Below are 23339 nucleotides of genomic sequence, written 5' to 3' on the forward strand. Positions count from 1 at the left end.
CGACGTTGTCACAACTTTGAATATTGAAATTCGCATAGCTCTCTCTCTCTCTCTCTCTCTCTCTCTCCCCCTCTCTCTCTCTCTCTGTCTCTCTCTCTCTCTCTCTCTCTCTCTCTCTCTCTCTCTGTCTCTCTCTCTCTGTCTCTGTCTCTCGCTCTCCTCGCTTTCTCTCTTTCTTTTTCTCTCTTTCTATCTCATGGTATATGTAGTCCTTACCATTCCCACATGCAACCTCATGTTTACGTCAAGAAAAATAACATGGTAGATGCCACAACGTCAGGGAAAACCACAGCTTTACAGTATATACAGTAACTCCTCCCCTTGGGGTCTCTGTGTCTGGCTGGGGGTGTGTCTGCGTGTTTGAGGCAGGCCTGCTCTAGCTTATGATTGGGGTAGAGATAGAGAGCTGTGATAACGATGGGAGACAGCCCAGCCCTCAGCCCTGCCACTCACCCATGGCATAGGAATCGGATTAGGAGGGGGATTCGGCCGTGTATGCCTCACAAAGTAATCCTACTGTACACTGGTCCAGAATGATGAGTCCACATTAGTCAGAGGCTAGTAGCCAGTATTTTAGCCATGGAGACCTTGAGGGGGATGGGGTTTGGCCAAGCGCTAACATTTCATGATGGCATTGTGTACATTTAGGCTTTTCTGTGGTACTGTGTCTGGTTGATTGTCACCCGCTCACCTGTTATATCATACAGTATGCATGCATGCTATTGCATTGTGATGGTGGGGTGGGGGTTTGGGGGGTAATATATTGAGTCCACAGTGTTGGATGTACTGTACATTGTGACTCAAAGTGGGAGGATTATTAACGGAGTATTTGAGTGACTCATCCATCCATCAGTCGAAGGATTAGTACATTCTTTGATCAATAATTATATTGTAAATACAAAACCTTCAGTGTTCATGATGGAGTTATACAATTAAAGACTTTTTAGCTACCCTTTAGTAGTATTATACCATTAAAGCCTTTATAGTTACCCTTTAGTGGTATTATACCATTAAAGCCTTTATAGTTACCCTTTAGTGGTATTATACCATTAAAGCCTTTATAGCTACCCTTTAGTAGTATTATGCCATTAAAGCCTTTATAGTTACCCTTTAGTGGTATTATACCATTAAAGCCTTTATAGTTACCCTTTAGTGGTATTATACCATTAAAGCCTTTATAGTTACCCTTTAGTAGTATTATACCATTAAAGCCTTTATAGTTACCCTTTAGTAGTATTATTTGAAAGTCTAACAATAAAGTAACTGCTCTCTCTTTTGCTCCTCCCTCCTCCCTTGCTCCCCTCTTCCCTCCCTCCCCTCCCTCTGTCTCTACAGCAGTAGATGGTGTGGAGCTGACTTCAGCAGGTGGGGTATTTCTACAATTGGTAACTTGTGTTCCCCGCATTTGTGTGTGTGTATGTGTGTTCTACCCATCATCAGTACAATCATAATATGACCTTTCCTGTATCCCTTCAACCACTCTCCCACTCTCTCAAACACACACACACACACACACACACACACACACACACACACACACACACACACACACACACACACACACACACACACACACACACACACACACACACACACACACACACACTAGAGGTCTTCTCTGACCCGACGACAACCAGACCTAGACCCGACCAGGTTAAACCCAAGTGACCAAAATAATATGTTTATCAGCCAAGTTGCCCATCTGGTTAATGAATAGGTATTTACATGTTGGCCAAGCCTTCTATAAGTCAATCAATTCACTTTATTAGTGTAAAATAAATATGCTTTAGGCTATGCAGAGTCGTGGTCGGGTCTATTCAGGTCCACTCAGTTGTAGTTACATAGACCCGAGACCCAATGTCATTCAAACAGGACCCGGCCCAGACCCGAGGGAAAATATATAATCTTAACACACACATATACTCACACATACACACACACACAAGACCACACAAGCCCCCACACACATATACTCACACACACACACACACACACACACACACACATACACACACACACACACACACACACACACACACACACACACACACACACACACACACACACACACACACACCCCTGTGACTGCTGTGGCTCCTGCTGCATTGATTGATTGATTGATTGATTGATCAAGCCCAGTCAGTATCACTTTGCTTGACTGATCTCCATGTGTCTCTCTTTTTTGTTGTTTAGTTTTCTTTTAACTTTTTACCAATGATGTTTACGTGATGCTTTTAGTTCCTTTCTCTCTTTGAACAAACATACATCCCTTGCCTTATACTCCACAGACTGTAAACAGGCATTGAACCAATCAGAGACTTGTGTTGTTCTCCCTTGCAACAGAGAATTTCATGGAACAAATGTTTACCATTGATCGACAACATAGATTCCCCAAGTTTGAGAACTCGAAACCATTTTGGTCCAGAACACTGCCAAACAACCAACCAAGTCCACAATATTTGATCACGCAAATATGAATGAAAGAATGAAACTCATTGAAGTAAGCCTATAATTGAGTGGTATATAATTCGAGTGAAGATGGTAGGAGTGATTATTCAATTAGATTCTTCCTTTTTTGAGAATGCTCTTCTATAAAAAAGCCTCAATAAGCATTCTACACATTCTTCTTACTTGAAAATAGCCCTATGAGTCAGGGTAGTTAGTGAGTGGAAAACATTCCATCCCTGTATGAGCTCTGTACCAGGCTATATCACAACCGGCTTTGATTGGGAGTCCCATAGGGCGGCTAACGATTGGCCCAGCGTCGTCCGGGTTTGGCCGGTGTAGGCTGTCATTGTAAATAAGAATTTGTTCTTAACTGACTTGCCCAGTTAAGTAAAGGTTAAATAAAAAATAAATAAAATAAAAAACTCTGGTTAGTGTGCCTCCATAAGCATTTCTGTGATATTGTCCTCATGCTTCCCCAAGCAGCTGGCTGATGTTATTTGATGTACTTATTATTAGCATATGGTGTATAACAGGATGGATTGCTGGCGTACCTTGTCCATAGACTGGTTACATAGTAAGGAAAACAATGTGTGATTTTGTCATTTGGGGAACTATGCCTTTAGGAACAGCACAGTGGTTTATTATAAAAGCCCTCCAATGCATCTTCTGCTGCCTCAGAAAGCATGTTTGGCAATCACATGCAATTTCCAGTTACCTTGAAAGAGGAAAAGAAATGTAACAGAAGAAGCTTTTTAGAAGCTCTGTAAGTATTAAATGGAACTGAAATATTATTTATTGCAGTTTTAGACTTGTCAAATACAGAAGATCCCAGAGTTGAGAAGTCTCTATCAATGTTGTCTGGTTGTTAGTGTTTCTGGTTGGTAATGGGAATACTTTGGGTATCTCCCAGGTGTCAATAGTCTGGAAAGATGAGCCTACGTAAAGTAGGGCTTGCAAAATAGTTGGGAAGAGATTTTTGACGTACCGATTCCATGGCACATGGTTTATGAATTGATACGCAAAACAACGGCAGATTGAAAACTTTGAATTTTTTATTTAAATTATTATACAAAATTCTTGCAACCTATAGAATGTTATTTACATGGGGGATCCAACCTACCCAGGTCTGTAGATTTTGTTGCGAAGAGGCAGAATCATAAGGTAATTTGTACATATGTAGGTTGTTTTTGGTCACAGGTCCAGGAATGGCTGAATACTTGCAATATTTACCTGGAGCTAACCCTGAAAAGTCATAGTCAATCGATTAATAATGTAATAATACTTTTAGCAACAAAAATATATATTCAATTTTACAATCTGTAGAAACAGTGAGAATAAAGGTTCAGAAATGTTGTGAAACATCACAGCACAGTTGAACAAATATATGGCAAATAGAAATCCAATATGGATGGTGTTAAGAGATAGATGGGAGGGGTTGAATGGAGCTGAAGGTTGGGACTAATAACAACTAATAACAAAAAGATAACTAATGTAAAACATACTGTGCCCGTAAAACGTATATAGGTTAATAACTTTTGTGAAAGAGCACATTTTGAAAGATATGGCAAATAGAAATCAAACCAGATGGACATCAGAAATAGATGGGAGAGGTTGAGGGTAGATGAAGGACAGGAGCAAAAACAAACAAAATAGAACTATTGTAAAATAGAATGTGTCCATAAAATGTACACTACCGTTAAAAGTTTGGGGTCACCTAGAAATGGCCTTGTTTTTGAAAGAAAAGCACATTTATTTGTCCATTAAAATAACATCAAATTGATCAGAAATACTGTGTAGACATTGTTAATGTTGTAAATGATTATTGTAGCTGGAAACGGCAGATTGTTTTATGGAATATCTACAAAGGCGTACAGAGGCCCATTATCAGCAACCACCACTCCTGTGTTCCAATGGCATGTTGTGCTAGCTAATCCAAGTTTATCATTTTAAAAGGCTAATTGATCATTAGAAAACCCTTTTGCAATAATGTTAGCACAGCTGAAAACTATTGTCCTGATTAAAGAAGCAATAAAACTGGCCTTCTTTAGACTAGTTGAGTATCTGGATCTTCAGCATTTGTGGGTTTGATTGCAGGCTCAAAATGTCCAGAAACAAAGAACTTTCTTCTGAAACTCATCAGTCTATTCTTGTTCTGAGAAATGAAGGCTATTCCATGCGAGGAATTGCCAAGAAACCGAAGATCTTGTACAACAATGTGTACTACTCCCTTCACAGAACAGCACAAACTGGCTCTAAACAGAATAGAAAGAGGAGTGGGAGGGCCCGGTGCACAACTGAGCAAGAGGACAAGTATATTAGAGTGTCTAGCTTCATTAAATAGTACCCACAAAACACAAGTCTCAACGTTAACAGTGAAGAGGCAACTCCGGGATACTGGCCATCTAGGCAGAGATGCAAAGAAAAAGCCATATCTCAGACTGGCCAATGAAAAGAAAAGATTACGATGGGCAAAAGAACACAGACTCTGGACAGAGGAACTCTACCGAGAAGCCGGCATCCCGGAGTCGCCTCTTCATTGTTGACTTTGAGACTGGTGTTTTGCGGCTACTAGTAATTTACAACATTAACAATGTCTACACTGTATTTCTGATCAATTTGAAGTTATTTTAATGGACCAAAAAAATGTGCTTTTCTTTTGAAAACTAGGACATTTCTAAGTGACCCCAAACTTTTGAACGGTAGTGTATGAATGTACAGTTGAAGTCGGAAGTTTACATACACTTAGGTTGGAGTCATTAAAACTCGTTTTTCAACCACTCCACACATGTCTTGTTAACAAACTATAGTTTTGGCAAGTTGATTAGGACATCTACTTTGTGCATGACACAAGTAATTTTTCCAAAACTTGTTTACAGACAGATTATTTCACTTATAATTCAGACTACGGATTGCAACTGCACATGGGGACAAAGATCATACTTTTTGGAGAAATGTCCTCTGGTCTGACGAAACAAAAATAGAACTGTTTGGCCATAATGACCATCGTTATGTTTGTTGGAAAAACGGGGAGGCTTACAAGCCGAAGTACACCATCCCAACCGTGAAGCACAGGGGTGGCAGCATCAGGTTGTGGGGGTGCTTTGCTGCAGGAGGGACTGTTGCACTTCACAAAGTAGATGGCATCATGAGGAAGGAAAATTATGTGGATATATTGAAGCAACATCTCAAGACATCAGTCAGGAAGTTAAAGCTTGGTCGCAAATGGGTCTTCCAACTGGACAATGACCCCAAGCATACTTCCAAAGTTGTGGCAAAATGGCTTAACCTCTATGGGCTAGGTGGGACGCTAGCGTGCCACCCGTGGTGCACTCCATCAACAGCAGGTGCATTTCAAGAGCGGCAAATTTGAATCCAAATAAATGTCAAAATTCAAATTTTTCAAAAATACAACTATTTTACACCATTTGAAAGATAAACATCTCCTTAATCTAACCACGTTTTACGATTTCAAAAAGGTTTTACGGCGAAAGCATAAATTTAGAGTATGTTAGGACAGTACATTTACAAGAGTTGTGTGTAATGTTTTGTCAAGTCAAAGACAGGGTCACCAAAACCATAAAACCAGCTAAAATGATGCACTAACCTTTTACAATCTCCATCAGATGACACTCCTAGGACATTATGTTAGACAATGCATGCATTTTTAGTTCTATCAAGTTCATATTTAAATCCAAAAACAGCGTTTTACTATGGCATTGATGTTGAGGAAATGGTTTCCCTCCAATAACCGGCAGTCAAGTCAGCGTCACAAATTAAATAATTAAAATTAGAAAACATTGGTAAAATATTATATTGTCATTTAAAGAATTATAGATTTACATCTCTTGAACGCAATCAACTTGCCAGATTTAAAAATAACCTTACTGGGAAATCACACTTTGCAATAATCTGAGCACTGCGCCCAGAAAAATACGCGTTGCGATACAGACTAGACGTCATGTTGGGGAGATCTAAAATCGAAAATACTATGTAAATAATCCATTACCTTTGATTCTCTTCATCAGATGTCACTTCCAGGTATCACAGGTCCATAACGAATGTAGTTTTGTTCAAAAAAGCTCATCATTTATGTCCAAAAATCTCCGTCTTGTTAGCACATGATCTAAGCCAGCCGGACTTCTCGTCATGAACGAGGGGAAAAAATATATTTACGTTCGTTCAAACATGTCAAACGTTGTATAGCATAAATCATTAGGGCCTTTTTTAACCAGAACATGAATAATATTCAAGGTGGACGAATGCATACTCTTTTATAACGTATTGGAACGAGGGTACCCAACATGAACTCGCGCGCCAGGTGTCTAATGGGACATCATCGTTCCATGGCTCTTGTTCGGTCAGATCTCCCTCCAGAAGACTCAAAACACTTTGTAAAGGCTGGTGACATCTAGTGGAAGCAATAGGAAGTGCCAAAATATTCCTCAGCCCCTGTGTTTTTCAATGGGATAGGTTTAAAGTCAATACAACACATCAGGTATCCACTTCCTGTCAGAAAATGTCTCAGGGTTTTGCCTGCCAAATGAGTTCTGTTATACTCACAGACACCATTCAAACAGTTTTAGAAACTTTAGAGTGTTTTCTATCCATATATAATAAGTATATGCATATTCTAGTTACTGGGTAGGATTAGTAACCAGATTAAATCGGGTACATTTCTTTTATCCAGACGTGCAAATGCTGCCCCCTAGCCCTAATAGGTTAAGGACTGGAGTGGCCATCACAAAGCCCTGACCTCAATCCTATAGAAACCTGTGGGCAGAACTGAAAAAGTGTGTGTGAGCAAGGAGGCCTTTCAAACCTGACTCAGTTACACCAGCTCTGTCAGGAGGAATGGGCCAAAATTCACCCAACTTATTGTGGGAAGCTTGTGGAAGGCTACCCGAAACGTTTGACCCAAGTTAAACAATTTAAAGGCAATGCTAGCAAGTGCTAATTGAGTGTATGTAAACTTCTGACCCACTGGGAATGTAATGAAAGCAATAAAAGCTGAAATAAATCATTCTCTCTACAATTATTCTGACATTTCACATTCTTAAAATAAAATGGTGATCCTAACTGACCTAAAACAGGGAATTTTTACTTGGAATAAATGTCAGGAATTGTGAAAAACTGAGTTTAAATGTATTTGGCTAAGGTGTATGTAAACTTACGACTTCAACTGTATATATATATATATATGTGATATATATATATATATATATACACTGCTCAAAAAAATAAAGGGAACACTTAAACAACACAATGTAACTCCAAGTCAATCACACTTCTGTGAAATCAAACTGTCCACTTAGGAAGCAACACTGATTGACAATAAATTTCACATGCTGTTGTGCAAATGGAATAGACAACAGGTGGAAAGTATAGGCAATTAGCAAGACACCCCCAATAAAGGAGTGGTTCTGCAGGTGGTAACCACAGACCACTTCTCAGTTCCTATGCTTCCTGGCTGATGTTTTGGTCACTTTTGAATGCTGGGGGTGCTTTCACTCTAGTGGTAGCATGAGACGGAGTCTACAACCCACACAAGTGGCTCAGGTAATGCAGCTCATCCAGGATGGCACATCAATGCGAGCTGTGGCAAGAAGGTTTGCTGTGTCTGTCAGCGTAGTGTCCAGAGCATGGAGGCGCTACCAGGAGACAGGCCAGTACATCAGGAGACGTGGAGGAGGCCGTAGGAGGACAACAACCCAGCAGCAGGACCTCTACCTCCGCCTTTGTGCAAGGAGGAGCAGGAGGAGCACTGCCAGAGCCCTGCAAAATGACCTACAGCAGGCCACAAATGTGCATGTGTCTGCTCAAACGGTCAGAAACAGACTCCATGAGGGTGGTATGAGGGCCCGACGCCCACAGATGGGGGTTGTGTTTACAGCCCAACACCGTGCAGGACGTTTGGCATTTGCCAGAGAACACCAAGATTGGCAAATTCGCCACTAGCGCCCTGTGCTCTTCACAGATGAAAGCAGGTTCACACTGAGCACATGTGACAGACGTGACAGTCTGGAGACGCCGTGGAGAACGTTCTGCTGCCTGCAACATCCTCCAGCATGACCGGTTTGGTGGTGGGTCAGTCATAGTGTGGGGTGGCATTTCTTTGGGGGGCCGCACAGCCCTCCATGTGCTCGCCAGAGGTAGCCTGACTGCCATTAGGTACCGAGATGAGATCCTCAGACCCCTTGTGAGACCATATGCTGGTGCGGTTGGCCCTGGGTTCCTCCTAATGCAAGACAATGCTAGACCTCATGTGGCTGGAGTGTGTCAGCAGTTCCTGCAAGAGGAAGGCATTGATGCTATGGACTGGCCCGCCCGTTCCCCAGAACTGAATCCAATTGAGCACATCTGGGACATCATGTCTCGCTCCATCCACCAACGCCACGTTGCACCACAGACTGTCCAGGAGTTGGCGGATGCTTTAGTCCAGGTCTGGGAGGAGATCCCTCAGGAGACCATCCGCCACCTCATCAGGAGCATGCCCAGGCGTTGTAGGGAGGTCATACAGGCACGTGGAGGCCACACACACTACTGAGCCTCATTTTGACTTGTTTTAAGGACATTACATCAAAGTTGGATCAGCCTGTAGTGTGGTTTTCCACTTTAATTTTGAGTGTGACTCCAAATCCAGACCTCCATGGGTTGATAAATTGGATTTCCATTGATTATTTTTGTGTGATTTTGTTGTCAGCACATTCAACTATGTAAAGAAAAAAGTATTTAATAAGATGATTTCTTTAATTCAGATCTAGGATGTGTTGTTTAAGTGTTCCCTTTATTTTTTTGAGCAGTATATGTGTAATATGGTCTGTGTGTAGTTTGTGTAGAGGAGTCAGGCGCAGGACAGCATATATGAGTAAATAAACGTAATTTACTCAAAATAGACAAATACAATACAATAAAGCAAGCCCACATAACGGACCGTATAACATACAAACAATCACTCACAAAAAAACATGGGGGAACAGAGGGTTATATAATGAACAAGTAATTGGGGGATTGAAACCAGGTATGTAAGACAAAGACAAAACAAATGGAAAATGAAAAGTGGATCGGCGATGGCTAGAAGGCCGGTGACGTCGACCGCCGAACGCCGCCCGAACTAGGAGAGGGTCCGACTTCAGCGCAAGTCGTGACAATATGGGGGTTTGGAAGTGATGCAGACAATTACATTGATGGAAGCTACAATCTTTCTGCAATTTAAAAGCTGATCTAACCCCGAAAAAAATAAAAATAAAAGTAGGGGTCAATTCCATTTCACTCTCAGTCAGTTTTAATTGGATATGAAATTGTTAGATGTGACTGAATTCCTGAATCCATTAATTTAGATGGATTTGACCCTAACTCTGACATATTCATATCTCCATGCTCACGTCATGTCCTGTGCGTCTCTTCTTAATAATTTCCTCTGTTTTAGATGGTTACAATGAGGTCAGAATCGTGTGTTGCTATGGTGTTATGGTAGAATTTTCTTCTTTGTTATTCAAGTATACAGATTAATAACCTAATCTGGATCTTTTCAAGTTTCTGAAATGTTTTTTGATCTTTTAAAAGTAATGCCTCTGTTTATTTCATAGCAAAGTTGATTTTCTTCATGGGACATTCCATATCACGTGCCCATTTGAGCATGTGAATGAAAGTGTTTAAATACAATATGCAAGGCAAAACACATGTACTATCATGTTATGTTTTTTCAGTTACTCACAAATGTGTACACACACGCAGGAAAGCACAAACACAAGCACGCGTACACACACACACAGACAGTACACACATCGACAGTACACAAAATGAAAAAATTACTGGCGCTATTATACTTTCTTGTTTCACTAAGTAACTAATGTTTTGTAATTACAGGTTTGAAAGTCACCTGTGAATTACCATGTTAAGAACTCATACAAAAATCTGACCTTGTTACAAGGTGCCACTGCCATCAAGTCAACATGTAATACCAGGGTTATAGAGGGGGTATGTGAGTGTGAACTCAATGGAACCTCTCTCACCAGTCATATTAGCTGAAAGGCTGCCTGACATCCAGGCAACAGCCTTCATCCAGGCAACACAGCCTTCATCCCGGCATCACAACCTACATCCAGGAAACACAGCCTTCATTTGAATATGTTCCCTAACACCAGTCATGGCAAACCACACAGTAATCAGCCAATGTTTGCTGTTTGATAGGGTCAGGTGTTACAAGCTTTAGTTGTGTGAATATATCCATGTGGAAAGAATCCTGTACTTGTAAAAAACTAAATGTGCATGTTTGACCCCAGAGTGAAATAAAAACGGTAAAAATGTACAGTACCAGTCAAAAGTTTGGATAAACTTACTCATTTCAGGGTTTTTCTTTATTTTTACTATTTTCTACATTGTAGAATAATAGTGAAGACATCACAACTGTGAAATAACACATATGGAATCATGTAGTAACCAAAAAAGTGTTAACCTGTTATGGCTAGGGGGCAGTATTTTCACGGCTGGATAAAAAACGTACCCGATTTAATCTGGTTACCACTCCTACCCAGTAACTAGAATATGCATATACTTATTACATATGGATATAAAACACCCTAAAGTTTCTAAAACTGTTTGAATGGTGTCTGTGAGTATAACAGAACTCATTTGGCAGGCAAAAACCTGACAAGGTTTCAGGCAGGAAGTGGCCTGTCTGACAAGGTGTCGTTCTTCTTGTCTCTGTTTATTGAAGAGTGAGGATCTTAGCTGTCCCGTGACACTTCCTACGGCTGCCATAGGGTCTCAGAAGGCGGTAAAAAGCTGAATCGTGGCTTTGCAGGCTCTGGCTGAAAAAAAGTAGCGCGTTTGGGTAGTGGCTGGTTACAGTACTGTGAGACTCACGCTCGTGCCCGCGTCGACCGAAAGCTTTGTTTACTTTCCTCTGTTTAGCTAAAAGGAGATTCCCGGTCGGAAAATTATCGCTTTTTTTACGAGAAAAATGGCATAAAAATGGATTTTAAACAGCGGTTGACATGCTTCGAAGTACGGTAATGGAATATTTAGATTTTTTGGGTCGTCACGAATTGCGCCATGCGTGCGACCCTGATTTACCATTTCAGATAGTGTCTGGGACGCACGAACAAAACGCCGCTATTCGGATATAACGATGGATTATTTTGGACCAAACCAACATTTGTTATTGAAGTAGCAGTCCTGGGAGTGCATTCTGACGAAGACAACAAAAGGTAATCAAACTTTTATAATAGTAAACCTGATATTGTAAAAAGCTGGTTTTTGATATAAATATGAACTTGATTGAACAAAACATGCATGTATTGTTTAACATAATGTCCTAGGGTTGTCATCTGATGAAGATCATCAAAGGTTAGTGCTGCATTTAGCTGTCTTCTGGGTTTTTGTGACATTATATGCTAGCTTGAAAAATGGGTGTCTGATTATTTCTGGCTTGGTACTCTGCTGACATAATCTAATGTTTTGCTTTCGTTGTAAAGCCTTTTTGAAATCGGACAGTGTGGTTAGATAAAGGAGAGTCTTATCTTTAAAATGCTGTGAAATAGTCATATGTTTGAAAAATTGAAGTTTTTGTATTTTTGAGGAATTTGTAATTCGCGCCACACCTATCATTGGATACATCTAGCGGAACGTCTAGACGTAAGAGGTTAAACAAATCAAAACATTATATTTGAGATTCTTCAAAGCAGCATCACTTTGCCTTCATGACAGCTTTGCACACTCTTCTCTCAACCAGCTTCATGAGGTAGTCACCTGGAATACATTTCAATTAATAGATGTGCCTTGTTAAAAGTAAGTTTGTGAAATTTCTTTTAGCCAATCTGTTGTGTTGTGACAAGGTAGGGGTGGTATACAGAAGATAGCCTTATTTGGTAAAATAACCATTCCATATTATGGCAAGAACAGCTCAAATAAGCAAAGAGAAACGACAGTCCATCATTACTTTAAGACATGAAGGTCAGTCAATCCGGAACATTTCATGAACTTTGAAAGTTTCTTCAAGTGCAGTCGCAAAAACCATCAAGCGCTGTGATGAAACTGGCTCTCATGAGGACTGCCACAGCAAAGGAAGACCCAGAGTACCTCTGCTGCAGAGGATACGTTCATTAAAGTTACCAGCCTCAGAAATTGCAGACCAAATAAGTGCTTCACTGAGTAACAGACACATCTCAACATCATCAACATCTCAACATCAACTGTTTAGAGGAGATTGCATGAAACAGGCCTTCATGGTCGAATTGCTGCAAAGAAACCACTACTAACAGACACCAATAATAATAAGAGACTTGTTTGGGTCAAGAAACAAGAGCAATGGACATTAGACCGGTGGAAATCTGTCCTTTGGTCTGATGAGTCCAAATTTTAGATTTTTGGTTCCAACTGCCATGTCTTTTTGAGATGCAGAGTAGGTGAACGGATGATCTCCGCATGTGTGGTTCACACCGTGAATCATGAAGGAGGAGGTGTGAATGTGTGGGAGTGCTTTGCTGGTGACACTGTCAGTGATTTATTTAGAATTCAAGGGACACTTGAATTCTGCAGCAATACGTCATCCCATTCTGGAGCAATACGCCTTCCCATCTGGTTTGCGCTTAGTGGACTATTATTTGTTTTTCAACAGGACAATTACCCAACACACCTTCAGGCTGTGTAAGGGCTATTTGACCAAGAATGAGAGCGATGGAGTGCTGCATCAGATGACCTGGCCTCCACAATCATCCAACCTCAACCCAATTGAGATGGTTTGGAATGAGTTGGACCGCAGAGTGAAAGAAAAGCAGCCAACAAGTGCTCAGCATATGTGGGAACTCCTTCAAGACTATTGGAAAAGCATTCGAGGTGAAGCTGGTTGAGAGAATGCCAAAAGTGTGCTAATCTGTCATCAAGGCAATGGGTGGCTACTTTGAAGAATCTAAAATATATTTGGATATTTTTAACACTTTTTTGGTTACTACATGATTCCATATGTGTTATTTCATAGTTTTGACGTCTTCACTATTATTCTCAATGTAGAAAATAGTAAAAATAAAGAAAAACTCTTGAATGAGTAGGTGTGTCCAAACTTTTGACTGGTACTGTATATGTATCACAGAATTGGGAAGAAAAATTATTTTGTAATGCTAAAGTTGTAATATGAAGCAGTGCTTAATTAAACGAAGTGTGACACATTTGTATAGCATTTGCCGACAGCTTCAGAAATGATCTGCAATTTTACGAACATCAGGACATACAGTATCTGTTACGTACGCCTCTTGGAGGAGGGAATGCAACACCCCACTACACCTCAACTCCCCGTGGAGTGAAAAAAGTATGTGATCGTAGGTGCGGGGAAGGACGACAGAGGCAGAGAAAAATACCGTTTAAAAGGATTTTATTATTTCTAAACACGGTAATATGGGGAAACGGGTCTGGACGGAACCAAAGCAAAGAAAGTCAAAGTTAAGGAATCCTCTCTCTAGAGTTCTTACCTAGTGTGCATAGACAGATTAAATACTACGGGTTATGTATGCCCACAGGCCTCTTGCCTAAACGCTCCCAAGGTGCTTTCCCCTTCCCCCCCTGGGAACAAATGAAACAGAATAATTTACCAATAATTTACGTGAACAATTTCATTAACCAATAATACTAAGTTCTATTCGCATACACAGACCTCTGAAGGAGCGGCTACAAAATAATATCAACAAAACTTTTACTGACCGCCACAACAACCAACAAAGGACATAAAAAGAAGCTCTCCTCCCTGACGAAGGAACACTGGCTTTTATCAAGCTGGAGTAGGAGTTGGTAATTGAAGAGACAGCTGTATCCCCTGACAAGAGGGAGGGGTCAGAGCTCCAATCAGCGATGGGGTCGACTAATCAGCTGCTTAGGAATCCAGGAAGCCATTTCCTGAAATACACACACATACAAACCCACAACAACACAGAAACTGGGGAATGTAACAGTATCTCTTCTCTTTATTAGATAAGAAATACACATTATTTTTAATTACTGCAATACCCGTTTGCTCTCCACTGGTTTTAATTAACGATGAAATTGATATGCATTTTTAATATGTGGTAAGGGAGCATTCATTATTTTGCTTGTGAGGGCCTTATTAATCACCATAAACTTGTGTAATACATTAATAATGTACTGTGCATTCGGCAAGTATTCAGAACCCTTGACTTTTTCCATATTTTTTTACGTTACAGCCTTATTCTAAAATGGATGAAATCATTTTTCACCCTCATCAGCAATACCCCAGAATGACAAAGCAAAAAACTAAAATATCACATTTACTCAAGTATTCAGACCCTTTACTCAGTACTTTGTTGAAACACCTTTGGCAGCGATTACAGCCTTGAGTCTTCTTGGGTATGAAGCTACAAGCTTGGCACAACTGTATTTGGGAGTTTATTCTATTCTTCTCTGCAGACCCTCTCAAGGTCTGTCAGGTTGGATAGGGAGCATCACTGCACAGCTATTTTCAGGTCTCTCCAGAGATGTTTGATTGGGTTCAAATCCGAGCTCTGGCTGGGCCACTCAAGGACATTCAGAGGCTTGTCCCAAAGCCACTCCTGTGTTGTCTTGGCTGTGTGCTTATGGTCATAGTCCTGTTAGAAGGTCAGCCTTCTCTCCAGTGTGAGGCTCTGAGCGCTCTGGAGCAGGTTTTCATCAAGGATCTCTCTGTACTTTGCTCCGTTCATCTTTCCCTCGATCCTGACTAGTCTCCCAGTCCCTGCCACTGAAAAACATCCCCACAGTATGATGCTGCCACCACCATGCTTCACCGTAGGGATGGTGCCAGGTTTCCTCCAGACGAGACGCTTAGCATTCAGGCCAAATAGTTCAATCTTGGTTTCATCAGACCAGAGAATCTTGTTTGTCATGGTCTGAGAATCCTTTAGGTGCCTTTTGGCAAACTTTAAGCGGGCTGTCATGTACCCTTTTACTGCTTTCGTCTGGCTACTCTACCGTACAAGTCCTTCAATGTCATGGCTTGGTTTCTGCTCTGACATGCACTTTCAACTGTGGGACCTTATATAGACAGGTGTATGACTTTCCAAATCATGACCAACTAATTGAATTTAAAACAGGTGGATTCCATTCAAGTTGTAGAAACATCTCAAGGATGATCAATGGAAACAGGATGCTTCTAAGCTCATTTCCGAGTCTCATAGCAAAGGGTCTGAATACTTACAGTATATAAATAAGTTATTTATATTTTATATTTTTAATACGTTTGAAAAAAATAAATAATAATCCTGTTTTTGCTATGTGATTACGGGGTATTGTGTGTAGATTGATGAGGGGGAAAAGGTATTTAGTCCATTTTAGAATAATTCTGTAACGTAACAAAATGTGGAAAAAGTGAAGGGGTCTGAATACTTTCCGAATGCACTGTATCTACGGTTCTTTTTGTAAACAGAGGTGGAGTTGCAGGTTTAATGGGCACTGGTTGGCCATTATGTAACACAAGACTGGACTTTCTGTGCAAAATAGCACTTTATATAATGGCTATGCTGTATTTCTGTGCTCTACTCTTAGAGCTGGACCACTCAGACATTGACATGCTAAAAGCTCCTCACAATTCCGGTACATTCAGCATGAGTTCTTGCACAGTGCAAGCTTCTTTACAGTATGCATAATGTTGCTCCTAAAGTAGCCAATTTCATTCTCTTTCAATCTGCATAGAATCATCTCTATGATTCCACTGTGATGTTTGAAAAAAGGTACTATGAAGCTGAAGTGAAAAGCTTGGCACAGCATTTTCGTCCTCTTACTAGTTAAAGTGTGTGAGTAATACCTTATACGCACTAATGCTAATTTGGCCTTATTGCAGATTTGACCACTTAATGGCAGTATGATCTCCATTCAGTCTAATACACTATTTAAATCATGTTACTGATGTTGAACAGGTCACTCTTTCACACATAATTATGTGCTGCTTTATTTACAATGCCTGACGTGTCAGAAGCAGTGCTGACATTATTATTAATGAATTATTATGACATTATTATTATTAATTAACTGTTAGGAAAGAAGCCGTGTTTGTGTTCTGCACAGAGGTGTGTAAGAGGAGTCAGCTGGGGCTTTTTCTGTGAATATTAAGATCTCTATTGGGGTAACCTTGTATGGGATCACATTCCCTGTATATATTGGATGAAAGGAAAAGGAAAACACCATGACCTTTTAACTTCCTCTATGCATCTCTTTGTTGTAGCTTTTCCTCCCGTACTTTCTTCCTTTTGAGAAATGTGCTTGACAGACCTCGATGTAGTCATATGAGCCTGACTGGTTAACAAAACTCTTTATGGAATGAAGCACAGGCTTTCTTTCATTCCATTACGAGCTGGGCATTCATGACTTTTCTAGATTCACAGAATGTCCAATGTGTGATAAGGGCCTATGTATTGCCAATAATAAGTGAATCAGTCAATGCCTGACTGTATTATGGAGAGACTTATGCCAGCAAACTTTTGTTGACCACCCCGTTGGGGCGACTCTTCTCCTGGAGCAGTCTTCGTCTGATTGGCTCAGGCCTAATTAGGTTTGATTGGCTCACATGGTCAGAACAGGAAGTACTTTCTTCCAAGGTCCCCTCTGCCACTCTTGTGACATTTCCATGGTCTGACTAGTCTTTCCTTCTCTTCCTCTTCTGTCAACGTCTTGAATGGTGTATTTTGTTTTGACCTCCCTGGGAGATATATTTGACATGCCGGAGTCTTAGGCAGTTCCGTCTTACGTCTTTGATGTGCCTTTTATACTTTCTGACTTTGCAAGTGCATTCGTCTGTCATTGTCAAATGTCAATGTGTCTGATCCATTTCGTCATGGCAGGGTGCAAGGACATGTACAGATAGAAAGGTAAAGAGGAAAGGACTTGCTAAAAGCATCCCAGGATGTGTCCTGCTGAGAAGGCTACTGTCCCTTAATGTGGACCCATGCCAGTTGCTATCAGAGAGCACTGGGAAGGGTGGGCTGAAGAAGCAGTGTCAAATAAAAGGAAGTGACATAATCAGGCCAACGTTAGAGCCCTCTGCCATCTCACCAAGTATACATTTAGAGCAGAGGCTCTGAATTGGAACTTCCTAATTTACCACCCATGAATGCATGCAAGTGGCAAATACACACAATTTAAAGGACTGAGGGTTCACAGTGTGTTACAAATTACTTTTGATTGCATAATCTATAAAACATGTATGTATATCTTTACTGTACTTTGTTGGCCTTTTCAAACCATACATGTTTTCCCATTGTTGTGTAAAACACACTAGAAAAGGCGATAGTCACCAATAAAGAGCAATAGTAATGTCATCTTTTTGTAGACACTAACTCTGCCACATGTCTCGTTGGCCAAAAAGTCTATGGGGAAATACATTTTGTTTTTGTAGGGTTTTTGGATAAATGCCGAAAATAAGGTCTGTGGTAAACACAGGCTTAGGAGATCTTATAATTTTTTTTCTATGAAGTAATCTTCATCATCTAACTTTGTGTAAATTTTGAAGCATTTATGCAATCAAAACAAGCACATTTAAACACATAAAGGCTTCATAATTCATAAATGTCATGTTAACTGACTGATATTATCTCATAGAACAAAACGTATAAGACATGGGGGGCAGGTAGCCTAGCGGTTAGAGATGCGAGCCAGCAACCAGGGGGTTACCAATTCGAATCCCAGGGCCGACGGGGAAAATATGGCAGGAACAGAGCTGGCAATCTGAGGGTTGCTGGTATCAAATCCTAGATGCTACAGTGGGGGAAACAAGTATTTGGTCCCTTGCTGATTTTGTACATTTGCCCACTGACAAAGAAAGGATCAGTCTATAATTTTAATAGTAGGTTTATTTGAACAGTGAGAGACAGAATAACAACAAAAATATCCAGAAAAACGCATGTCAGAAATGTTATAAATTGATTTGCATTTTAATGAGGGAAATAAGTATTTGACCCCCTCTCAATCAGAAAGATTTCTGGCTCCCAGGTGTCTTTTATACAGGTAACGAGCTGAGATTAGGAGCACACTCTTAAAGGGAGTGTTCCTAACCGCAGCTTGTTACCTGTAAAAAAGACACCTGTCCACAGAAGCAATCAATCAATCAGATTCCAAACTCTCCACCATGGCCAAGACAAAAGAGCTCTCCAAGGATGTCAGGGACAAGATTGTAGACCTACACAAGGCTGGAATGGGCTACAAGACCATCGCCAAGCAGCTTGGTGAGAAGGTCACAACATTTGGTGTGATTATTCGCAAATGGAAGAAACACAAAAGAACTGTCAATCTCCCTCGGCCTGGGGCTCCATGCAAGATCTCACCTCGTGGAGTTGCAATGATCATGAGAACGGTGAGGAATCAGCCCAGAACTACACGGGAGGATCTTGTCAATGATCTCAAGGCAGCTGGGACCATAGTCACCAAGAAAACAATTGGTAACACACTACACCGTGAAGAACTGAAATTCTGCAGCGCCCGCAAGGTCCCCCTGCTCAAGAATACATATACATGCCCGTCTGAAGTTTGCCAATGAACATCTGAATGACTCAGAGGACAACTGGTGAAAGTGTTGTTGTCAGATGAGACCAAAATGGAGCTCTTTGACATCAACTCAACTTGCCGTGTTTGGAGGAGGAAGAATGCTGCCTATGACCCCAAGAACACCATCTCCACCATCAAACATGGAGGTGGAAACATTATGCTTTTGGGTGTTTTTCTGCTAAGGGGACAGGACAACTTCACCGCATCAAAGGGACGATGGACGGCGCCATGTACCGTCAAATCTTGGGTGAGAACCTCCTTCCCTCAGCCAGGACATTGAAAATGGGTCGTGGATGGGTATTCCAGCATGACAATGACCCAAAACACACGGCCAAGGCAACAAAGGAGTGGCTCAAGAAGAAGCACATTAAGGTCCTGGAGTGGCCTAGCCAGTCTCCAGACCTTAATCCCATAGAAAATCTGTGGAGGGAGCTGAAGGTTCGAGTTGCCAAACGTCAGCCTCGAAACCTTAATGACTTGGAGAAGATCTGCAAAGAGGAGTGGGACAAAATCCCTCCTGAGATGTGTGCAAACCTGTTGGCCAACTACAAGAAACGTCTGACCTCTGTGATTGCCAACAAGGGTTTTGTACTAAGTACTAAGTCATGTTTTGCAGTGGGGTCAAATACTTATTTCCCTCATTAAAATGCAAATCATTTTATAACATTTTTGATATGCGTTTATCTTGATTTTTTTTAATTGTTATTCTGTCTCTCACTGTTCAAATAAACCTACTATTAAAATTATAGACTGATCATTTCTTTGTAAGTGGGCAAACGTACAAAATCAGCAGGGGATCAAATACTTTTTTCCCCCACTGTATTGCCTGCCAGTGTGCCCTTGAGCAAGGCACTTAACCCCCACAACAATGGTCCCCGGTGTGGCAGCCCCCTGCAGCTCTTCAAAAAAAACTATGTGTGTCTTTCAAGGGGCTGGGTTAAAAGAACAAGTCCAAATTTGGTTGGATCTTGTGTGCAATTGACCAATAAAGTGATCTTAATATCCTAAACCTGTCTTATCCTCAGACCTTATTTTCTGTGTTTATCCCCAAACGTCGTTCTTTCCTCATTAATTTCCCCCATAGGAATGGCTGGTCCTGTGTGGCACAGCAGTCAAGAGCACGGCCCCGCAGTGCTAAGGCGTCACTACAGCCTGGGGTTTGATCCCAGGCTGTGCCACAACCGGCCGTCACTGGGACCCCCATAGGACGGCGCGAAATTGGCCTAGTGCTGTCCGGGGTAGGGGAGGGTTTGGCCGGTGGGGCTTTCCTTGGCTCATCGTGCTATAGCGACTCCTTGAGACAGTGCCGGGCGCCTGCAAGCTGACCCAGGTCGTCAGTTGATCTGTGTTTCCTCCGACACATTGTTGTGGCTAACATCCGGCTTAAGTGAGCAGTGTGATATGAAGTAGACGGCCAGGCGGGTAGTGTTTTGAAGGATGCACGACTCGACCTTTGCCTCTCCCGAGCCCATTAAGAAGTTGCAGAGATGAGCCAAGGGACCTAATTCAGGGAGAAAACAGGGTAAAAAAAAAAGAAAAATACGCATGTGGCCATACCACCCTGATCATGCCTGTTCAGGGTCGGGCCTGGTTAGTACTGGGATGGGAGACCACCTGGGAATACCAGGTGCCGTAAGCAAAAAAAAGTGTTTTACAAAGGAAAGGAAAGGGAATGGCTGAACTAACCAGAGGTAACTCATTTCTGTTTTTTAGGACTACAAGCTGGCATGCTCTAGAGTTGTGGCTCAATTATGTATCCCAATACATAGATATGTACACTGTCCCTTGTGGGTTTATTGGGTTGGCAGTCATTTCTGTTAGTCAGGCTCCATATCCACTGTCCTCAATGTAACTCAGTCCTCTAACGCAGGGTTTCCCAAACTCGGTCCAGGGGCCCCCTGGGTGCACATTTTGGTTTTTGCACAGCTGATTCAAATGGAGGACAGTGGATATGGAGCCTGACTAACAGAAATGATGTGTTCTAACAAGTGTGGTGATGAGGGAGGGTTCCTCTCTACTGGCCCTGATAAGGGGTCAGGATGAGGGATGGTTGAGGGTTGAGGTTCTGTGAAGTCACAGTTAGGGTGGGGGTGCCAGCTTCTCAGAATATCCTGTGACTTTAAATACAAGGTAATCATGCTGATGATCAGCCAACCACAGTGGTTGGTTCAATCCGCCCCTGATTCACTCTGCCCCCAGTCCATCACTCGACCCATTTTATGTGGGACCACCAGAGATTGTAATCGAGGCTATAACGTTAAGCATTCCTCAGGTTGCTGAGACGTTTTAAATGTGAACAACATTGTTTGTTGGTTGAAAGATGCACTTTACAGCAGATTTGCATTTGGAAAGTATATATTAAGACATCGAGAAATGCTGGATGAGAAAAATGAAATACCAAGAATAACCACAGGGGAAAAAACCCAGTAACATAGCCAAGTGTGGCTCAATGCCTGTGCTCAAATATGATTCATCAGCTTTAAAGTTGCATGGTCTTAGGTAGACTGTATACGGAGTTGACTGAGGAGTTTAGATTGCGGTCTTTAATGTACACTGAGTCTACAAAACATTAGGAAAACATTCCTAATATTGAGTTGCCCCCCCTTTTGCCCTCAAAACAGCCTCAATTCGTCAGGGGCATGGACTCTACAAGGTGTTGAAACGCGTTCCACAGGGATGCTGGCCCGTGTTGACTCCAAATCTTCCCACAGTTGTGTCAAGTTGGCTGGATGTCCTTTGGGTAGTGGATCATTCTTGATACACACGGTAAACTGTTGAGCTTGAAAAACCCAGGAGCGTTGCAGTTCTTGAAACACTCAAACCGGTGCGCCTGTCACCTACTACCATACCCCGTTCAAAGGTACTTAAATATTTTGTCTTGCCCGTTCACCCTCTGAATTTCATACATACACAATCCAGCTACACTGATTGAAGTGGATTTAACCGGTGAAATCAATAAGGGATCATAGCTTTCACCTGGATTCACCTGGTCAGTCTATGTCATGGAAAGAGCAGTTCCTAATGTTTTGTATACTCAGTTCATATGGTTTATCCCTCGGTCTAATGAAATTTAGCTGGGTAAATACACAATCCCCCGGCATCGGAACAAGGTAATGTTCCTAAAACCTGCCAAATAGGATTTAGGGGCTCGACTGTACCCGACACACCGAAAATGTCACACTTTGGTGATTGATCTTAGAGGAAACATAGGACGCTTTTCTGTGTTTAACCACTCATCAGGTTTTCACCGTTGATTGATTGGGCTCTCTTTGCAGCCCAAAAGGAAATTGCGGAGCTCGCGCAGGCATCGCGTGGCACACATCTATCACGGCCCAAGGGCTAGCGCACACAAGACTACAGTGGCTGACATTCGCACAGCAAAGCCCCCAACCTCTTTTCAACACACACACACCGACAGCAAAGAGAACAACTTCGTAGGACAAAGAACGTTTTAGCAGGGTGAAGTCCCAAAGGACACTGCTAATATAGACCGCCCCTTTTTCTCTCTCTCTCTTTCTCTCTCTTTTTCCCTCTCACTTTCTCTCTCACTCTCTCATTCTCTTTCTCTCGCTGTCTCTCTCTCGCTCTCTCTCTTTCTTTCTATCTCTCTCGCTCTCTCTTTCTTTCACTCTCTCTCTTTCTCTCTCATTTTCTCTCTCATTCTCTCTCTCGCTCTCTCTCTCGCTCTCTTTCTTTCTCTCGCTCTCTATTTCTCTCTCTCATTCTTGCTCTCTCATTCTCTCTCTCTCTCTCTCTCTCTCTCTCTCTCTCTCTCTCTCTCTCTCTCTCTCTCTCTCGCTCTCTCGCTCTCTCATTGTCTCTCTCTTTCACTCACTCTCACTCTGCTGTGGCTGTGCTTTGTGCAGGGATGCATTCTCCATTAGAGAGGCTTTCTGTGTTCCTTTGTGCCGTTATAGATCGTCACGTCAAAACAGCCCTGACGCCTGACACCCTCTCCTCCTCCTTAGAGAGCAAGGCCTTTGTGAAGCTATTATACTTTCCTCTGTTCAACTAATTATCCACAAGTCTCATTAATACTGATACAGGAGTGAGGCGGAATGGGCTTGACTTTGATAGGGTTACCCTCGTTTGCAATTCATATGCAACGACGTGCCACTGCCAACAACACGTAGCAATAAGCTAGCCTGTGTTCATTCTAAAGGCTGAATCTGCCCTGGATCTCTATGATGTTGTGACGTTGCTACTCTTTTCTTGTGACTGAGGTTAAGCAGATGAGAGGGAATAGGCTGTTTGTGTGTTGACTGGACACTAGCAATTGTGCTGAAATTGGTTCTTCACCTATCGATGTAAGAGTGAAGACATGAATCGAACCCTAAGACCTGTCATCTCTTCCTTTATAGGTGTTACTGAAG

At 41.7% G+C, this 23339-nt stretch overlaps 1 protein-coding gene across 3 annotated transcripts in view; it reads left to right on the plus strand.

Annotated features, from left to right (window-relative positions):
• The window catches only part of LOC106585765 (EGF-like repeat and discoidin I-like domain-containing protein 3), a 213270-nt gene that overhangs the window by 41123 nt on the left and 148808 nt on the right, over positions 1 to 23339 (plus strand). The window contains exon 2 of one of the 3 annotated variants that reach the window (XM_014172354.3): positions 1339 to 1365. The exons of 1 other annotated variant lie outside the window; for it this stretch is intronic. In XM_014172354.3, the coding sequence (XP_014027829.1) occupies positions 1339 to 1365 (27 nt within the window). Of the gene's footprint in view, positions 1 to 1335; positions 1366 to 23339 lie in introns of all 3 variants that reach the window. One more of the 3 variants, XM_014172353.3, reaches the window with a different exon arrangement.

Source organism: Salmo salar, chromosome 24 (assembly GCF_965601325.2).
Source record: "Salmo salar chromosome 24, fSalSal1, whole genome shotgun sequence".
Lineage (NCBI taxonomy): Eukaryota > Metazoa > Chordata > Actinopteri > Salmoniformes > Salmonidae > Salmo > Salmo salar.